Genomic DNA, 17,084 nt, shown 5'->3' on the forward strand with positions numbered 1-17,084 from the left:
ACAAGTAAAATTTGAGAACCGTACATGAACATCTTCACGAGGCATCTTTGCTGTTGTATAAAAGTTGGAAGCTTTGATATCTGAGCATAAAAGGATTTTTTTTTTTTTTTTTTTTAAAGGGCATTTGCAGTGTTAAAACTGCTAACAAGATTTAACATGGCCACACTTCACTAATCCCTACCCACCCCTCACTCACTAGCGATTCTCATACATTTTCTTTAATAACGGCATGTTATTATGAAAGTGCGTCGCTGTGATAAAAAGAAAACATAATCCAGCTTCAACAAAATATCTAGCAAGACTTAGCTAACCTTTGCACAAGTTGACATTAGCAGTAGCTGGTGTATTAGTAACATGACATTCATAATGGAGTGTTGCTATAAAACTTAATGTTTTATTTATGTCCAATCGACAAGCAATTAAAAATGTAAAAGGTGGGAAACCTATAGGTTAAGGAAATATTATGCTACTTCTATGCTATGCTACTGCTAATTTAGTACTCTCCCAGCTGCCTGAGAGCCTTCGCTTATGGACAGTTATAGACTAACGGGGGGTGGGCATTTATTTTATTTTCCAGAGGTGGATAATCTGCTCTAGTTTCAGCAAACCTACAATTGGTGGGTTATAACCGCCATGTGTGTTTATGCTGCTTTTGCATTGGCTGAAATGAGATATGTATTTTTTTTTTTAATCCAAATTTGGAAGCCGCCTGATTCTGATATGAAGATGGTAGATTCCAGATTCCATTTGTTATTCTTCCTCTAATGCTGCCATGATTTTTCACATAAAAAAAACTCAAAGAAGCTTTAGCATGGAACAATAACTGAAAATTAATCTCGTTTAAGGCATTGTCTTGCCTTAAGCAGGAGCAGATGTTCTGCTTTCCTTCCGCTGTTTTGTCCGACCAATCCATATTGGTTTTTTTTGTTTTTGTTTTTTTTTTTTTACAGTGTAGTCTTCCGGCGAAAGAGGAACCCAAGTGAGGAAGTGAGAGTGGGAGTGAAAGACACAAAACACGAGAGGAAGCACATAAGCAGAGACGATGATTTCAGGCCATAAGTACAATGTTTTACAGTAAAGCTGCCATTTTCACTGACTTTTTTTTTTTTTTTTCCATTCAAAAGCAGTAAGTAAAAATCTGCAAATACTGGAATAGTTTTCTATTGTTCATGCCAGAAAGTACCATCCCACACTCTAATCACTTTGAAGACACAAATAAATATACATATGTAACTAATTTTTAAGCCTGGATACCAGTACTTACCTGCAACAATACAAAACATGAAAATGATAGTGTATGACATTTCATGGTTACGACGCAAATTATGTATTGTTCAGAAAAAATTAATAGGTTGTCACCAGCAATTTAATTTGTGTGGCTTTCATTTGAAGGGAACAAAGGGTGTGCATTAAATTAGTTTTCGCAGAGGCTTTAATATTTGTTGGGACCTCCCCCCCAAAAACAAAAACTATTGAGGCTATTGTGGACCATTGGGCAAAAACTATTGCCTAAGATTAACTTTACTGCATGCCAAAATAATACAAATTTACTAAAAAATGTTTTTTTAAAATACATAGTATGTTAAATGGTGCAATTTAGTGAGAAAATTTGCAAATAAGATACCTTTCCAATTTGAAAACTTCAAGTTGCTGGATTACTGTACAAAGCGTTCCATACTGATCAACAATATGAATTCACGTTAAATGTAAAACACTGATTTCCGCCTTTACCTTTAGTAATGCTAAGTGTGTTGTCACCACTGGCCACAAAGTCATACAGCGCCACGAAGAGGTTGGGGTCATTTTCGCTGGGTCCAGCCAACAGGTTCTCTTTGGAGTTCCACCGGGCCGCTTCGGTCAGACCTTGACCCTCAAAGTCTGGTCTTTGAAGAGCTTCTGGGGAATAAAAAAAAAGAAAGACATTTGAATACATGTGGAAGTCGACAAGAATGTGAGGAAATCCAACCGAGCAGGAAGAGATTGGTCGGCACGCTTGGTATGCAGGAACACTGTAACGCTCGTTTTCCCATACTGCTTTGCACGTGCGACAAAACGTTGGGAGTTTCCATGTATAACCTCAATCATCCCGCTCTCCTTTCAAGGCTGTACAATCCCACGTTGCAGTTCGGAGGACTACACGTGCTCACTTGACTTGCCGTACGCCGGTCTGTCCCCGTAGTTTTTCATTTCCTGGATTATCCCCTGCTTAGTTTTCATTTCCTACCTGAGCAGCTAGCGCACATCGGATCGTGAGAATGATTCTCAGCACTGCTCGGGATGATGATAGGGAAGGCTCGCCCGAAATGAACAAAATTACAGAACAACAACTGACTTCAGTAAATTTAAAAATATGAAAATGTGGCAGAAAGTCAACGGCAGGAGGAGTCTGTGCGGCCGTTTGGCCAAAACCTCCGCAGCTGTTGTCACATATGTTCCGAAAGAGCGTTAACACCTAGCCCCAACGACACGTGCATTCTTTCTGCTACAAGTGCAACCGATTTAGAAAAAGAACAAAATCACTTTGCTAACCTCAATGAATTCACTTTTTCTTTTTCTACCACAATGTTCTTGAGGGCAAACTTGAATAGCAGAAAAGATAGTGGCTTTTATACACACACACACACACACACACATACACGCGGCATGAACTCGACTGCAAGGCTATGATTTCACCTCAAGGCTACTCAAGACAAAAGGAGGCAGTCATGCATGTGCATAATCAAAATTCCGTGGAAGTTTCTCTTTTTTTTTCTCACCGCATTTGTAATGGAAGGACAGAAGGCTATACTGTGTTTCATAATTAGGATGCAAAAATGGCATGCAGAGGACTTGAATATGATTGCGAGTTTTAAGTTAAGATGGGCCCAAAACATTGCAGCATTGTCATTACAGAAAAAAAACAAAAAAAAAAAAAAACGCTTGTTATTTTGAAAAGGTTTCCATCAAAGTATGATAACCTCGACTTGGCGGGAAAAGCACATCGATTAAGTGAACTGACTAAGCATACAGGATGCTGCGACTGTGTGGCTGTCATGATATGGAACTCCAAATATCAGCTGTGACGACAGTCGGCGAGGATTAAGCAACTCTGGATTTTTGCTAAGGAAATCACAAGCTCCTCAAGACCAAGACAATAAAATGCTCAGATCAACCAAAAATTTGTTAGTGTTGACAGGTTTAAAACCCCGGCAAGGTGGTGGGAGACATATTGTACAAGATATGGGCAAAGGTTCCAGGACTGGTGTTGCAAATTATATTTCAAACCCAAACGACTACTTTTGTCCTTCGATACGGGCCAAACGATCAATCCGCAAGCCAACAAATAGATCCTGTGCCGTTTCCCTCATTCAGCGCGCAAGGAGAAGAGGCGAGATTTGTGGCAGGACAACTAGTGACCACTTGAAAATGACAACCAACCTGCTCAAAATGGCCAAGAGAACAATGGCAGGCTGGAGCAACCTCTGTCTATTTCCAGAGCTCAAGGGGCAATCAAGGTGAACCATTTTGAAGATGTGTACGACATAAAGATGGACATGACAACGCAGCTTCAGAGGACCTTGAAAGAATCCTAACGAAAGCGCTTGAAAGTGTGAAAGAGAAGGCTGGCAAAGTGGATTAGACTCCAGGATATAACTTGGAAAGGGAAAACTTGTATTTGTAATCTCTCGCAACAGTCTACTACAGTACTGGAACCCTTTCCCACATTTTAAACATTTGCTAAGCATCTTAACATGTCTGGAATGGACTAATACCCCCCAGGATCTAAAACTATAGCACAGGTCTTTTTCTGAACTTGAAAGTGTCGGTATTCGCAATTGCAGTCAGTCAAAAGTCACATAAGATTTTACTCAAGCTGGCAATCCATCCATCCATTTTCATAGCTGCTTATCCTCACAAGGGTTGCGGGAAGTGGTGGAGCCTATCCCAGCTGTCAACGGGCAGGAGGCAGCGTACACCCTGAACTGGTTGCCAGCCAATCGCAGGGCACATAGAGACAAACAGCCGCACTCACAATCACGCCTAAGGGCAATTTAGAGTGTCCAATTAATGTTGCATGTTTTTGGGATGTGGCAGGAAACCAGAGTGCCCACCTGGAGAAAACCCACACAGCCACGGGGAGAACATGCAAACTCCACACAGGCGGGTCCGGGATTGAACCCAGGACCTCAGAACTGTGAGGCCAACGCCTTACCAGCTGAGCCACCGTAAAAAGCCATATAATTGGAATATTAAGGATAGACATTTACATCAATACTTAACTATCTCAATAATGAATAATGTGCCTGTGGATGAAAAATAAAAGCTTGTGACCAAAATGTACACGAGTGGTACGTACAAGTGAATGGAATCAACGAGACCCCTTTATAATGTCCACACTAATTTTTATTCCACCCCACATTCTCTCTTTAACAATTCGCTTCTTCCTCAGCTGTTAAATCTTTTTATGGTTTGGATATCGTTTAATTTCATGTTAATAACTCTTGACAGAAAAAACTAAGGATTTAAGATCATAAACATTCCACAGGTTTAACATTTATCAATGTCAGCAGAGAGGAGATCAGGGAAGGGGGACAAAAAAAAAAACTACATACACACCCGAGGATAATTTGTTTTTACCAAACACTGTATGCACGTACCCTGCTTGAAAAGTTCCACTTTACCTTTAAAGGACAATGCAAAGGCCGCTCACAAACAAAATGAATTATGTTTGGCTTTTGAAGCTTACGGCAAAAAAACGGAGAGCTGGAAATGCAAACCAGCCAACCAAACATTGCTAGTAAAAAACAGCAGAGGCTGTAAAACGTCAAACGCTTCCTTCACCGTCCAGATCAGGAGATAAAAGAGCACAATGGGGTAAGGAGGCAGACTTAGAGGAGGCAAAACATTGCTTATGGTTCCAGAGTTTGGCCTGGGCTGAAAGTGTGTGGGAGGCCCCTGTCCCACACACCCACTTAAGGCGCCACAAATACCGCAGGACTTTGTGAGAGGGTGACAACTCACTGACACGCCGAGCGGGATGACGCCCACTCAGACTCAAACCCGTTTTAAAATGGGAAATCGGGCGGAAGAAGGCGCAAGAAATGGAGCGAAGACAAACAGAAAAGATGAGTGTGGCCCTTTCCAGAGTCACTTCAGTGGGAGAAATTACAGCATGTTCTGGCCACGTTGCTGAGATGACAACGAGATGATTAAGTGTGTGCATGCGTGTGTGTCTTGTAAAGACTTTATAGCCATGACTGCCTCGCTGAGCAATACAAATACGCGTAATATTCATACGATGATGCAAGACGCGAACCCCTTCAAAGTCCAGACGACTTGGAAAGAAAAACATAGTAGTTTAATAAGAGAGGAAACCAATGAAAGCTGCTAACTGTTCATGTTCAGGGAAGGGCACCATAATCGATTAAATGTTCATTAAAAAAATATTTGCGGAACTTGAATTTGCATTTTGAAACAACTGAGCATGCACACTACTTGAGCACCAGAAGTGGAGCATACCAATAATCTGGCTACATTTTAAAGAGCCCTCCACTTGTCAATGCTGCGAGGTTGACTAAGAGTGATTGGTTTTCCCCTTCATGATCTTGGAAAATAGTTGAGGCAGACAATCGTACATGTTGAACCTGTTCAATACTTCAAGGGCAAAACAGGCAAGATATTATTAATGTAGTTGGTCACGTTGGAACTGTCTTAGCTCATTGAGATATGGTGCGATTTTATGGCAATCAGACACTAAGCCTTATATCAGTGTATTCTGTCTTTTCCGATCATTGGGCTACATTTTGCCAAGGGAGGTGGGGCCGGAAAACTGATACAATGATTACCACGGCGGCAACAACAACCATGATTGCAGCAAAGTACTGTGTTTAAAAAAGATGTCCTCCATAAGTGCTTCGATTGGCCGTTTTGGGCTGTCTAGGAGCACTGGCATGGAGTTAGGTTGACTTACTTTTAATACTGCCAGCAAGCAGGTAACACAACATGATGTAAGCAGCGCTAGCACTGAATTTTGTCCATAACATTATTCCTTCGTTTCATTGCTCTTAAGCTTTGGTAAGATGGTTTGACTTGCCAATAAATTCTCATTCATATGTAACACTAGACAGCTTTCCAAACAATCAAACAGGCTTGACTTTTGATTTTTTGCGTCGTAGGGTTACCCTAGGGCCAATTTGTGGATTATGCTAGTTTTTCTCGTAAAAGACAAAATATTCCGATTTCGATCTGGGACATCGCCTGCGACGGCAAATTCGGTTTATAACCTGGGCTAAAATCACACAGCCTGATCTCGCTGGGCATACCTTACTTGTGTGGTCAATAATCAACCGTGGATATTGGATAATTGTTATTTGATGTGTATCCAACAATAATAAAAATGACAAGATCTTGCAAACACAATGTAGTTACCAGCTAAGCTAAGCTAAGCATTAGTTAACAGTAGAGATGGTCTTGATTCAGTCTAGTTTGCTGACTAAAGAGTAAAATACTTTTAATTGAGTTACATCCATGCAGTCTTGGCATATATGTCAATACAATGCTGGTATGGAAATAGAAGCTCAGAACATCCAGAGAGAGATGATTCCATCTCGGATATATATATATATATATATATATATATTTATTTTTTTTAGCTGTGGAAGGATACTTTGTCATATTCCCAAACAAACACCTTAATCATTGGAACATCCAAATTGTTCCTTTACTTGCAATTTTCCCCAACTAGAAGAATTAAGAAATTCAGCTCGGGTAATAATTCTTCATGGAATGTTCTTTATCCAGATGGTCTAGATTGGGGGGTTGCATCGTACTGATGCCAACACAAATCACTCACAACGATGATTTTACAAATATGTAAAAACTGGTTTGTGTGCTCTGGTTTTCTTCTTCCAATTCCTTATGTGCTTTATTAGCCCCGGTTATATCAGTTGCTCCCTTTCCGGAACATGTGTTGAACACAGTCTAAGAAGTCACGGGAAACAAAGACCACACTCTACTGTAATTTCTAAATGGATTATAAAGCAGTCAGGAAAATTAGGTTTAGAGTGCAGATTAGCGATAAGATGCACTTTCCTAATACACAACAGTAAAGTGGGACACAGCCGGGGAGTCTGATTTCCGTGTATTCTCTCTTTTTCCACTTCTTCCCCGCGCTGCTAGCCAGTGTGTCTGGCCTCCCTCGCCTCCCCTGAGCTGCGTTTCCCCTCCCCATTCCGCAGTTTCCACAAAGCCAAAATCCTTGCGTGGTTGCAAGCCGCTATAGCTTTTCTCCCTTTCAAGCATCTATTCCGTTGAATAAGTTCATAGTAAAAATAACCAAGAAAAGAGCTTGAGGCGTGCTTACCTTCCAAGTAGCAGCTGGAGGACGACGAGACCCCTTTCTTAGATTTACACCCCACCAATTTCAGGCATATCTCCAACATTTTCATTTGTTTTCTTTCCCTTCCCGCTTGGAAACTGCTTAAAAATTGACTTTTTTTTCCCCTCGCCGCACTTTAGGTCCTAACTTGAGAATGTTTCAAACAAAAAGTTGAAAAATGTCAAAAAAAAGATAATCAATCCAGAACGGGTATTTGAATTCTTTACCGCTGGTCTTCCGCATCAATCCTGGTGGTCATCGACTTTATGTGAAGAAATAGAAAAAAACTAAGAACTTTCATTCAGTAGCATCTCCATGTCTCTCCCCTTCTCCTCCCGCGATTCTCGTGAGCCCGGTTTTCTGTACGATTTGATTCAAAAAGAGCAGTGGACATGTCTGTGATCGGTCTCGTGGGGGCCAGGGGGGGGTTCGCGAATGTGTCAGTTGAGCGGGCTGGCAGTCCGTCTCGGTGGTGCCATTCCTCTCTCTGCAGTCCCCCGTGCGCAAGTGCCGAGCCGAGGCATGGGGACGAGTTAGCGCTTACGGCTGCCAACAAAGGGCCTCTTCTTTCGGGATCGGCCCGCTGCACTCGATGACATCAGCTGAGCCCTCCCACCTCCAGCAACAAACACACACACACACACCACACACACACACAATGAGAAAGACTAACTGCAAACACACGGAGCGAAGGAAGCCAATAGTTGCTGAAAACACACAAAATTCATAGTGAGGCAAGAAGTGAAAGTTCCAGCGTTGTAGTTAAAAAGTTGAGATTCTCCACAGAGGTTTCATGTTTTCCTTCTGCTGAAGTCATCCGACGCTTACAAGAAGCTCCTCCTTCCCTTCAAAACACCCCCCCCCCCAACCCCCAACACTTTTCTTTTCTTCCCGGCCATGCGCTCCTGCTCCGTTCTGGAATGTTTTCAGGTTAAGGAATTAGTGCTGGACAGAGCTCGGGGCTTATTAAATGACAATCAGCGGCGGAAAACAAACTACAATGCGTTCGGCCACTCTTTTGGCGTTGGCGAATGAATTTGAGCAAGTGAAGAAACTTTATCTTTTCAAACACGTCAGTCAGGGAATTTGGGGACAGCCGCAGAGGTTTGACCATATGAGGAAGGACGGCCTAATCCTTGGCAGGAGCCGAGCGCTCGCAACACATGTTTAATCTCTTTCTTCTGTCTTCCTTCAGCTGTCTCTCCAAACACTCCATAATTCAAGGCTGCGCTCGCACAACTGTGCACAATCTATCCAAAATATAAACATTTGAAGCGCTCAAGAATTCAAAACGCACCTACGCTATTTGCCGGGGATTGCAGTATAAACGCTTACGTGGAAGGCAATCTGTGATGTTAGTTGATTTCATAATACTATATTTGCCATCAGTGTGAACCGCTGTTTATCACAGAGGATACGTATACCAAACCCATTTGGAATGGGTGAAAATCTGCAGCATTGGGACCGTCGCCATTTTATATCATTTAACCCATTCCACACACGTTAAACAAGCAGTTCTTAAAGTTGAATTAAAAGCATTATGGTTCTTTTGCTTCTCAATTCATTAACTGCTGAAAAACGCGTGAAGACTGACAATATAGTAATAAATTAAGATATTGCTTAAGACTCTTTCTCCACTCCTTTGGAACCTATTGTGTACCACAAGGAGCAGACAACATTGAACAGATGTTTCTTTAGATAGAACTGATTTATGTGCAGCATAGAGGACAAAGGACAAAAATACAAGTGAAGAATGAAAACGGGGAAAGAGTCCAACTTGACTCATGCAAAGTATCTAATTGTTACTTTATATTCCAAACTGGCCCGTTATAAACGTCTTTGTCTTGGCACTTCAATGTTTGTAGCCTGACAGGAGATATTTAGCCGTGAGGCAATGAGCCCTTCGTCATTGTTGCAGCGCCCGGTATGGCAAATATTTGTATTCCTCGCTTACGCTAAGCCCCACCCCAAAAAAAAAAAATAATTTGGAAAATGCAACCCTTTTCTTACGGTCCATTAACTTACCACAGCGCTATATAAGCTCGGTGGAGATGAGAGGATGAAGGAAAAAGGGGGCAATAAAACCAAGGTGGAAAAAAAGGGGGTGGGGGGGTTTGCAGATGGAGGAACATGAAGCACATTGCTTGCAAGTGAGATCACAGAGGGAATAATGTGATTTATAATCAAGCGAGTGCATTGCACAGCTCGCTGACGTACGTCCACCTACAGGCCAAACATTTTCTGTAACTTTTCTGACGCTCGAGACGTAAAAATGTAAAGCCCCAAAATAGATTCCAGTGGCGAAAGAGGCCTCGAGGTTGATCTGCAGTGACGGAGAAGCTCATAGCTCTCCACTGGCGACTGTATTCTGGATGCAAACTGAAATTCTTCCTTCCATATTTTAAGCCTGGCAACGCCAGAGCCCGCGCTCAACGGGTCTGGGACAGCTCAGCTGATTTTCCATTTCCCGAAGTGGCGTCTCAACAGACTGTAGGCTGAAAGAAACGCCTCTGGAAACATCGGGATAAACCTTACGACAAGTCTATTGGCGGCAATCAGAGCAACGAAGCGTGCGCGTGATGCAGTGCAGGGCGAGCGAAAAATGTAAACGCATTACGGCATGCCGAGTGCAGATGTTTGCTGACCTTGTGGAGCGGCAGTGCCATTCTCTCGGCTTGTTTGGATATGAGACTCAACGGGTGGCGCGGGGTCCTTGGTTTATGGCGATAAAAACAAATGCTTTCAAGGTAATGAACGGCACGCAAAGAACTAGTGGGCAGCGCCGAAAGAATGTCTTGGTTACGGACGGAATTACTCTTTTCCATTTGATTGTTTTAGATTTATGGCCTAATGGTGCTTTTCATACAAGTATTGTAACTGTAATTGTGACTTTACTGATGGATTAGTATAAGTTAGTAATACACTACAACGCATTTCAACTGTGTAAATTTGGAATACGTTGGCACAGTCGAACCAGAACAGTCTTAAAAAAAAGTGACGACTCCCTGTACTTTGTTTTTTAAGAAAGTACCTGTACCATTTTTACCACTCATTCCCATACAATGGTACCTCAACTTCTGATTTAATTTCTTCCTGAAGCTCAAAGACCCCCATAACTCAATTTACTCTTATAATAATTAGCAGAGTAGTAGTAGTAGTAATAATAATAATAATAATAATAATACATATGACATTGCACTTTTGAATGCACTCAAACTCCCTTTACATTTGCACACATCCATTCATTCAAAGTTCACAGCTGGTGATGATGAGCTACTAGTGTAGCCACAGCTGCCCGAGAGCAGTCTGCTGCAAACATGGCTGCCATACGGTGCCTATGACGCCTCCAACCGCCACATCCAACCAAATTCGTTCATGGGCAACATGTGTTAACCTTTATATCAGGTCCATTTACCCCTTAGAAAAAAACTGAAATGCCAATACCTTCTACCAGCATCTTAAAAAACAACTTCACATTTTAAATAAAAGACAAATAGCCTAAGAAATAGAAAGAAATGAGTTTATAACATGTAATTACTGTATGTATTGTAGTATTTAAGAATTGAGAAATTGGGTTCTTCCGTTGCAGTTCAGTGTGAGCGTCTAGGCATGAGCTGTGGCCTACAGCAGCTCCTTGTCATTGCATTAATATTTTTTTACGTGGTTGTTTGTCCCAGCCAATAAACAGCTGATGATGCATCTCTGACTGCAGTTCTCCTTGCCCACATACATTACAGTACTTTAATTGCTCCTTTTTTTCCCACCTATCTCGAGCGGCAGCGTATCTGAAGCTTGCCTTTAAATCAAATTATGTCAATATGACGGGGGGAAAAAAGAGACGGCTCCAAATAAACTCTTGCAAAACTTATTCAACTAACGCATAAAAAAAGATTAATCAACAAAAGCAGCCATCTTGGTGTTTCTACGACAGTTTCCGCATGACTACCGTGTACATGTGAGAGAATAAATACAAGCTGGCTTTCAGGATGCCATATTTCATTCCCCAACCATCAATTACCAAATGGCCGTTGCTTTTACTTTTTATGTGCCACGATAAAAATGTAGCAATTGTCGATGTTGATACGAAGGCAAGCGCCATAAAAGTCTTCTTTGGTTTGGTCTGTGACAAATTAGTAATTCTGTAATACCCACCTCTACTGACAAAGACACACTAAATACACCGTCTCACGGCCTTAGAAATCTATAGCAGACGGCGCTTGGCATCGCTCCTGTCGGTTAGCGAACATGATTTATTGCACTATAAGCGGAGCAAACCTAATTACAGACGAGGGAGGGAGAAAGGCAAAGCCGCGTCGGTCCTGCATGATTCTATGCTACACTGAATATATGCAATAAGAGTAGTAGAAAAACAGTGGTACCTTGACTTACAAGTTTAATTTGCTCCGTGACCAAGCTCGTAACTCAATTTACTGATGTGTATCCATTTTTTCAACTGATGTAAACAGAATCGCATTAATTAGTAACAACCAGCACCACCACCGACCTGTGTGGAGTTTGCATGTCCTCCCCATGCCTACGTGGATTTTCCCCGGGCACTCCAGTTTCCTCCCAAAACCCAAAAAATGCATCATTAATTGGACACTAAATTTCCCCTAGGTGTGATTATGAGTGTGGCTGTTTGTCTCTATGTGCCCTGCGATTGGCCGGAAACCAGTTCAGGGTGTACCCTGCCTCTTGCCCGTTAACAGCTGGGGTAGGCTCCAGTACGCCGACCCTCATGAGGATAAGCGGCTAAGAAAATGGATGGAAGGTTATTCCTCAACTGGAATCCACGCATTTATCGGCACCGCCACCGACCAATGTATAGCCATTTTGATTATCCACTTTCTAATGAAATGCTTTTCTTAATGCATGTGAGTGTGGTAAGGAAGTGAACAAACGGGTCCAAGGAGGTTGTAAGAGCTGACGGAAGTTGTCTGGTGCTTTATGTGACAGAGGAGTCTCTGCTAGGATGAAGGGCAAAGTTTCTAAAACAATGATGAGGGCGGCCATGATGTACGGATTAGAGACGGGGGCACTGAAGAGACGACAGGAAGCAGAACTGGAGGTGGCAGAAATGAAGATGTTGAGGTTCTCGCTCAGAGTGAGCAGGTTGGATAGGATTAGAAATGAGCTCATTAGAGGGACAGTCAAAGTTGGATGTTTCGGAGACAAGGTTCGAGAGAGCATACTTCAATGGTTTGGACGTGTCCAGAGGCGAGAGAGAGAGTATATTGGTAGAAGGGTGCTGAGGATGGAGCTGCCAGGCAAAAGAGCGAGAGGAAGACCAAAGAAAGGGTTGATGGTTGTCTTGAGGGAAGACATAGAGAGGAAGATGCACGAAATAGGCTTAGATGGAAAAAGATGACACGCTGTGGCGACCCCTAACGGGACAAGCCGAAAGGAAAAGAAGAAGAATACACGCTGATATGTATCAGCTCACACAGTCTCAGGTCCTCTCAAACCCAACTCCCTTTCATGCAAGGCGACTTACTGACTGTCAGTTTACCATTGCGGCAATTCCCAGTACAGACAAAACTGGGCTCGATAAAACCAGATGAGGTTTTTGGAATTTATTTTAAGTGGAGTGACAAGAACCAGGTGATTAATCAGAAATGTTGCTCATTTATCGAAGCCCCGCATAAAAGAGCCAAAAACATGCAGACCTAAAGCGTGTCAAAGGTTGTAATCAAGTCGTTTTTAGTTGTATTACTCAATTTGACTCATATTGTTGGCACAAAAGAGCATATTTTCTATTCCAGGAGAGTCGAGCGCCAGGATCAAAACAAAAAAACAGTAAAGAAGCAACGCATTCGTGGCGGATGGTTGTAAAAAGCACAAAACCTGCCTCACAGATTCATGATGTGGAGACTACAAACAAAAATGTGATCAACCCAGAAACCAAGACAGGATGAATGTTTACACTAAGACCACAATTGTGTTGTGTATGGCTGCAAACGAGTTCCACGAACGATCGTATGCAGCACCGATGGCTCCTCGTTTGTCTTGCGAAATGTGCAAACCATATGGCAGGGAAAGCAGGCGGGTGGCCGCACAAGACAATCAGGAATCAGTGTTTTTTTTTTTTTCTTTAAAAAATGGCAAACAAACAGCGATAATCAGATGGTCAGATGCTCCAACACAAGCCGTACAGATGTTGGCAATACTCTCTAGTGTTTGTGTGAAACCGACATGCCTTCATCTTCGAATTGTGGAGAGCAAAACAATGCATGTCTTGGGGAGAAAAAAAGTTGGTTTGGATAAACTGCAAAATGACAAAAATATATTAAAAGAACGACAAAATGGGAGGAAAGAGTACCCCGTATATGAGAGGAATGCAGATGCATCTCTCTGCAGCGTAGTATCATTGCTCAACACACCTCTGGCGCAACATGCAAATGAATCACAGGAAAACTGAGCACGTGTCCTCCTCTTTCATAATAACAGTCCGACAAAAACAAGAGCCACAGTTCCCCGTCATGTATGAGGCCTCTCAAATGGATAAATGAACGATTATGATGTTAAAAATGTTCAAATCAAAATTGGGGGCGTGTGGAGTTTGCTGCTCGTGAGCTGGTACCAATTGGGCCAACCGCCAGTCAATCGCAACATTGACTCAGAGAAGGCCACCATCCATGATGTGGGCAAATCAGAATGCGCATTAAAGCAAGCGTGTTTGTTTTGGTTCCCTTGGGTGCACCCGCTACAAGCAGGCCCAGCACATATTAACACATCTCTCATATGCTGACACCTGACAGAAAAATGTTATGGCTAACAAGTTAACACTTACAAAAAGAATGCTGTTTTCATTGCGTAAGAGTGTTACCTCCTCCAGTGAACACAAAGGAAAGTCAAACGTCCCTGAAGTCCAACATATCGACCTGATTTTCAAGCCCCAATAAATTCGAAACCTTTCCATATACTCCTACCGGAGTTCAATTTTTCTCTGGCTTTCTAAGAATATAGTATGAATCAACTACAGTACTGTATTTGGGGGTCATACATGGTGTATTTTCTATTCTTAGGAGAATATAAAACACCCAATCGCTGACATGGAAACATTTTTAGAGTCAACGTTCTTTTGTGTAAAATTGAGACTACGGAGAAGTATCCATTGGGGGAAAAAAAATTATTGTTTCTGGTGCTGCTATTCTTGAGACATTTTCTGTGGCAAAGTTTGACTGTGAAACGCACACAGTGGTTTTTATGTTTGTGTGTACTGTAAATTGTTAGCATGCGCGCTTCTTGTTTTTGTCTGGTTGCACTTGCTTTTGCATCGGGGTGACGAACCTTTGTTTTATTTCCACTGATGTAGTTCAACTTGCAACATATCGTTGGCTTTGCCATCTGTTGGTCAAATCCCAAAACCAAGACATGAATGATGCTTAGAGGAGCTTCAATTTCGGGTACATTTAAGCCATTAGCCACGATCAACGTTCCCTCTAATTTTTGACGTGTCGAGAGCAAACGCGCTAAGCCCGTGAGCGCCGTCTTTGACCACTGTGAGCAACATCAGGCGTATGGACTGTGGTCAGATGGGTTGTCCATTAAAGTTACATGCCCCATTAAAAAAAAAATTGAGATTACAGCATTTACATTACCATCAGAAATTTTTAATGAGAATTTTATGTGTTTTTGCGAACTTGCAATTAAAATGTCAACAAACAAAAAAATACATTGCTCACCAAACCAGGTCAACTATGAACCGTAAATTTGAAACATCGCCTCCAACTTTGTTTCATTTCTTTTTAACCCACATTGATATCCACGTCTTTTTTTCTTGGTGTAAAACTGAATTATTGCTTGCAGAATATCTTTAGCAATGCATGTTGAAATTATTTGTTGTTTTGTTGTTGTTAAAATTATTATAACATTCATAATAGGAGTACAGTATTTAATGCTACTTAAAACTTGTTTTTCTGAACAAGTAAAGGATTATTAAGTGTAATATTACGACTTCGAGTTCCATTATTTCCTGTGGGAACATTCATTTCATAATCCCAACAAGTTGTTGGTCACAAAGTGTTCCGCAACGAACTGCAGTTCCACTCCAGCAAACTTTTTCCAAATATCTTTTCAAATTCTTCAAATTACATCAGGTCTATGTCTGGGTGGGAAATGTGATGTCATCCTGTGATGATTAATGATTAATGGGGGGAAAGCGCCATCAAGTCAGCATTTGTCCCCGCCGCATCGCTGGCATTCAGCCACTTTGACGCTGACGATTTACGAAGGCGAGCACCTGTTTTCAGCGGTCATGAGTAAGTGTCGGACTTCCTTCCAGGTGGACATGGTTTGATGAGAGAGAGGCAAACGATTGCTTAGATGGGTCTGGGGCGAGCCACTATGGAACAACGCCCTGTCTCTTAACAGATGGCCTGTACGAGCATTACTCCCAAGCCTCTGTTGCACGGCCGTACACGCATCAACAACACGCACGTACACATCCATAAACACAATCTTAAGGACCCAGGGGGATCATAGAAGGAGATTTGGTGTCTAGACTGTATAGATTCCACGGGGTTCCAGCCAAGAAAGAGCCAGTTACACACTGAAAGAGATCCTCTTACTGCACATGCACGAGAACGCAGCTGCCGTGGGAGAGGGAAAACACAGGCACGCACACAAATCAAAAGGATGTCACCCGCGCAATGTGCCATCAACGTTCGCACCTTCACTTTGGACAATTCTGAAATGCCGCTTACATGCATTGAAGGAGCACATGGAGAAAAACCAAGCAAGCACATGGAGAACATGCAACTCTGCACTCGAAGCCCAGAGATGAAATTCAAACCCAAGAAGCTTGGTACATGAGGCAGACTGAGAGCGTTTAGAAATTTTGGGCAGCATTCTTCTCCCCCTTTGGCGATGGCCACTGGTGGGGAAGGGGGGGGGCTTTGCACAGCATTCCATAAAGCATCCAGTCCAGCCTTTTCATTTGGGTATGGTAATGACAGCAAAATGAGAAATTAATTCATCTCAATTAATCTCAACTACAAGACTATAAATAAGTGGTAGATCAAAGCCATAATGTATAACTTTAATAGAATTTTTATTCATTTCAATCATTCGTTCAGTATTTTGAGTTGCAAATGTGGTCACGTAACTCGTAAAACCAAGGCACAACGACAGTGAGTCCTCGGTTTACAACTGAGATCCGTTCCTACAGTAGCGACTTAACTCGAATTTCAACTCAAGTCGGATTCCACCATTAAAGTCAGAATTTACATCAAAGTACTTTGTATAAAAAAAGAGACCGTCTTAACACGAGGACTCCCTGTATATGGCGGTCAAGTGCAGTTTGTTATCCGCTCCAAAATCAATCGCGTTCACTGTACCTCGTCAAAGTATATTCAGCTATCGGCATCACACGCTGGTCACGGTACCAACAATTAAGCGCATCGATAAGATGGCGGCACAAGACGGGTCACCGCTTGCCTGCGCCGTCTCGCTCCCAGGAAGCTGAAAGGCGAGAGGTCTCAACCTGCCTGCGGAGAAGCAGCACGCCGCCGGCTCACGCACGCGCACAAAAAAAAAAAAAACAAAAAGAAAAACATACACGCAGACAAAGTCAAATAATGTGTTGACACTGCCCCGCACTTGCACTGGTGACTCACATCCCCCCCGGGACAGTCCAACCGGCTCGTCACGGGGGCGAGCGGGGGAAAACAAATAGGCGTCACTGTCGCTGACCCCGCGCCAAATTCGATCCATTTACCGGCAAATG

The 17,084-nt window shown here is 42.4% G+C and overlaps 1 protein-coding gene across 5 annotated transcripts in view; it reads right to left on the reverse strand.

Annotated features, from left to right (window-relative positions):
• The window catches only part of abl1 (c-abl oncogene 1, non-receptor tyrosine kinase), a 42,644-nt gene that overhangs the window by 20,512 nt on the left and 5,048 nt on the right, over positions 1 to 17,084 (reverse strand). For 4 of the 5 annotated variants that reach the window (XR_009792366.1, XR_009792365.1, XM_061802121.1 and 1 more), the window contains exon 3: positions 1,732 to 1,896. Coding sequence is in view for 3 of the 5 variants with exons in the window: in XM_061802121.1 (XP_061658105.1) it covers positions 1,732 to 1,896 (165 nt within the window). In the remaining 2 variants the exon portion in view is untranslated. Of the gene's footprint in view, positions 1 to 1,731; positions 1,897 to 7,342; positions 8,021 to 17,084 lie in introns of those variants that run through there. The other variant, XM_061802123.1, reaches the window with a different exon arrangement.

Source organism: Syngnathoides biaculeatus, chromosome 17 (genome assembly GCF_019802595.1).
Source record: "Syngnathoides biaculeatus isolate LvHL_M chromosome 17, ASM1980259v1, whole genome shotgun sequence".
Classification (NCBI taxonomy): domain Eukaryota; kingdom Metazoa; phylum Chordata; class Actinopteri; order Syngnathiformes; family Syngnathidae; genus Syngnathoides; species Syngnathoides biaculeatus.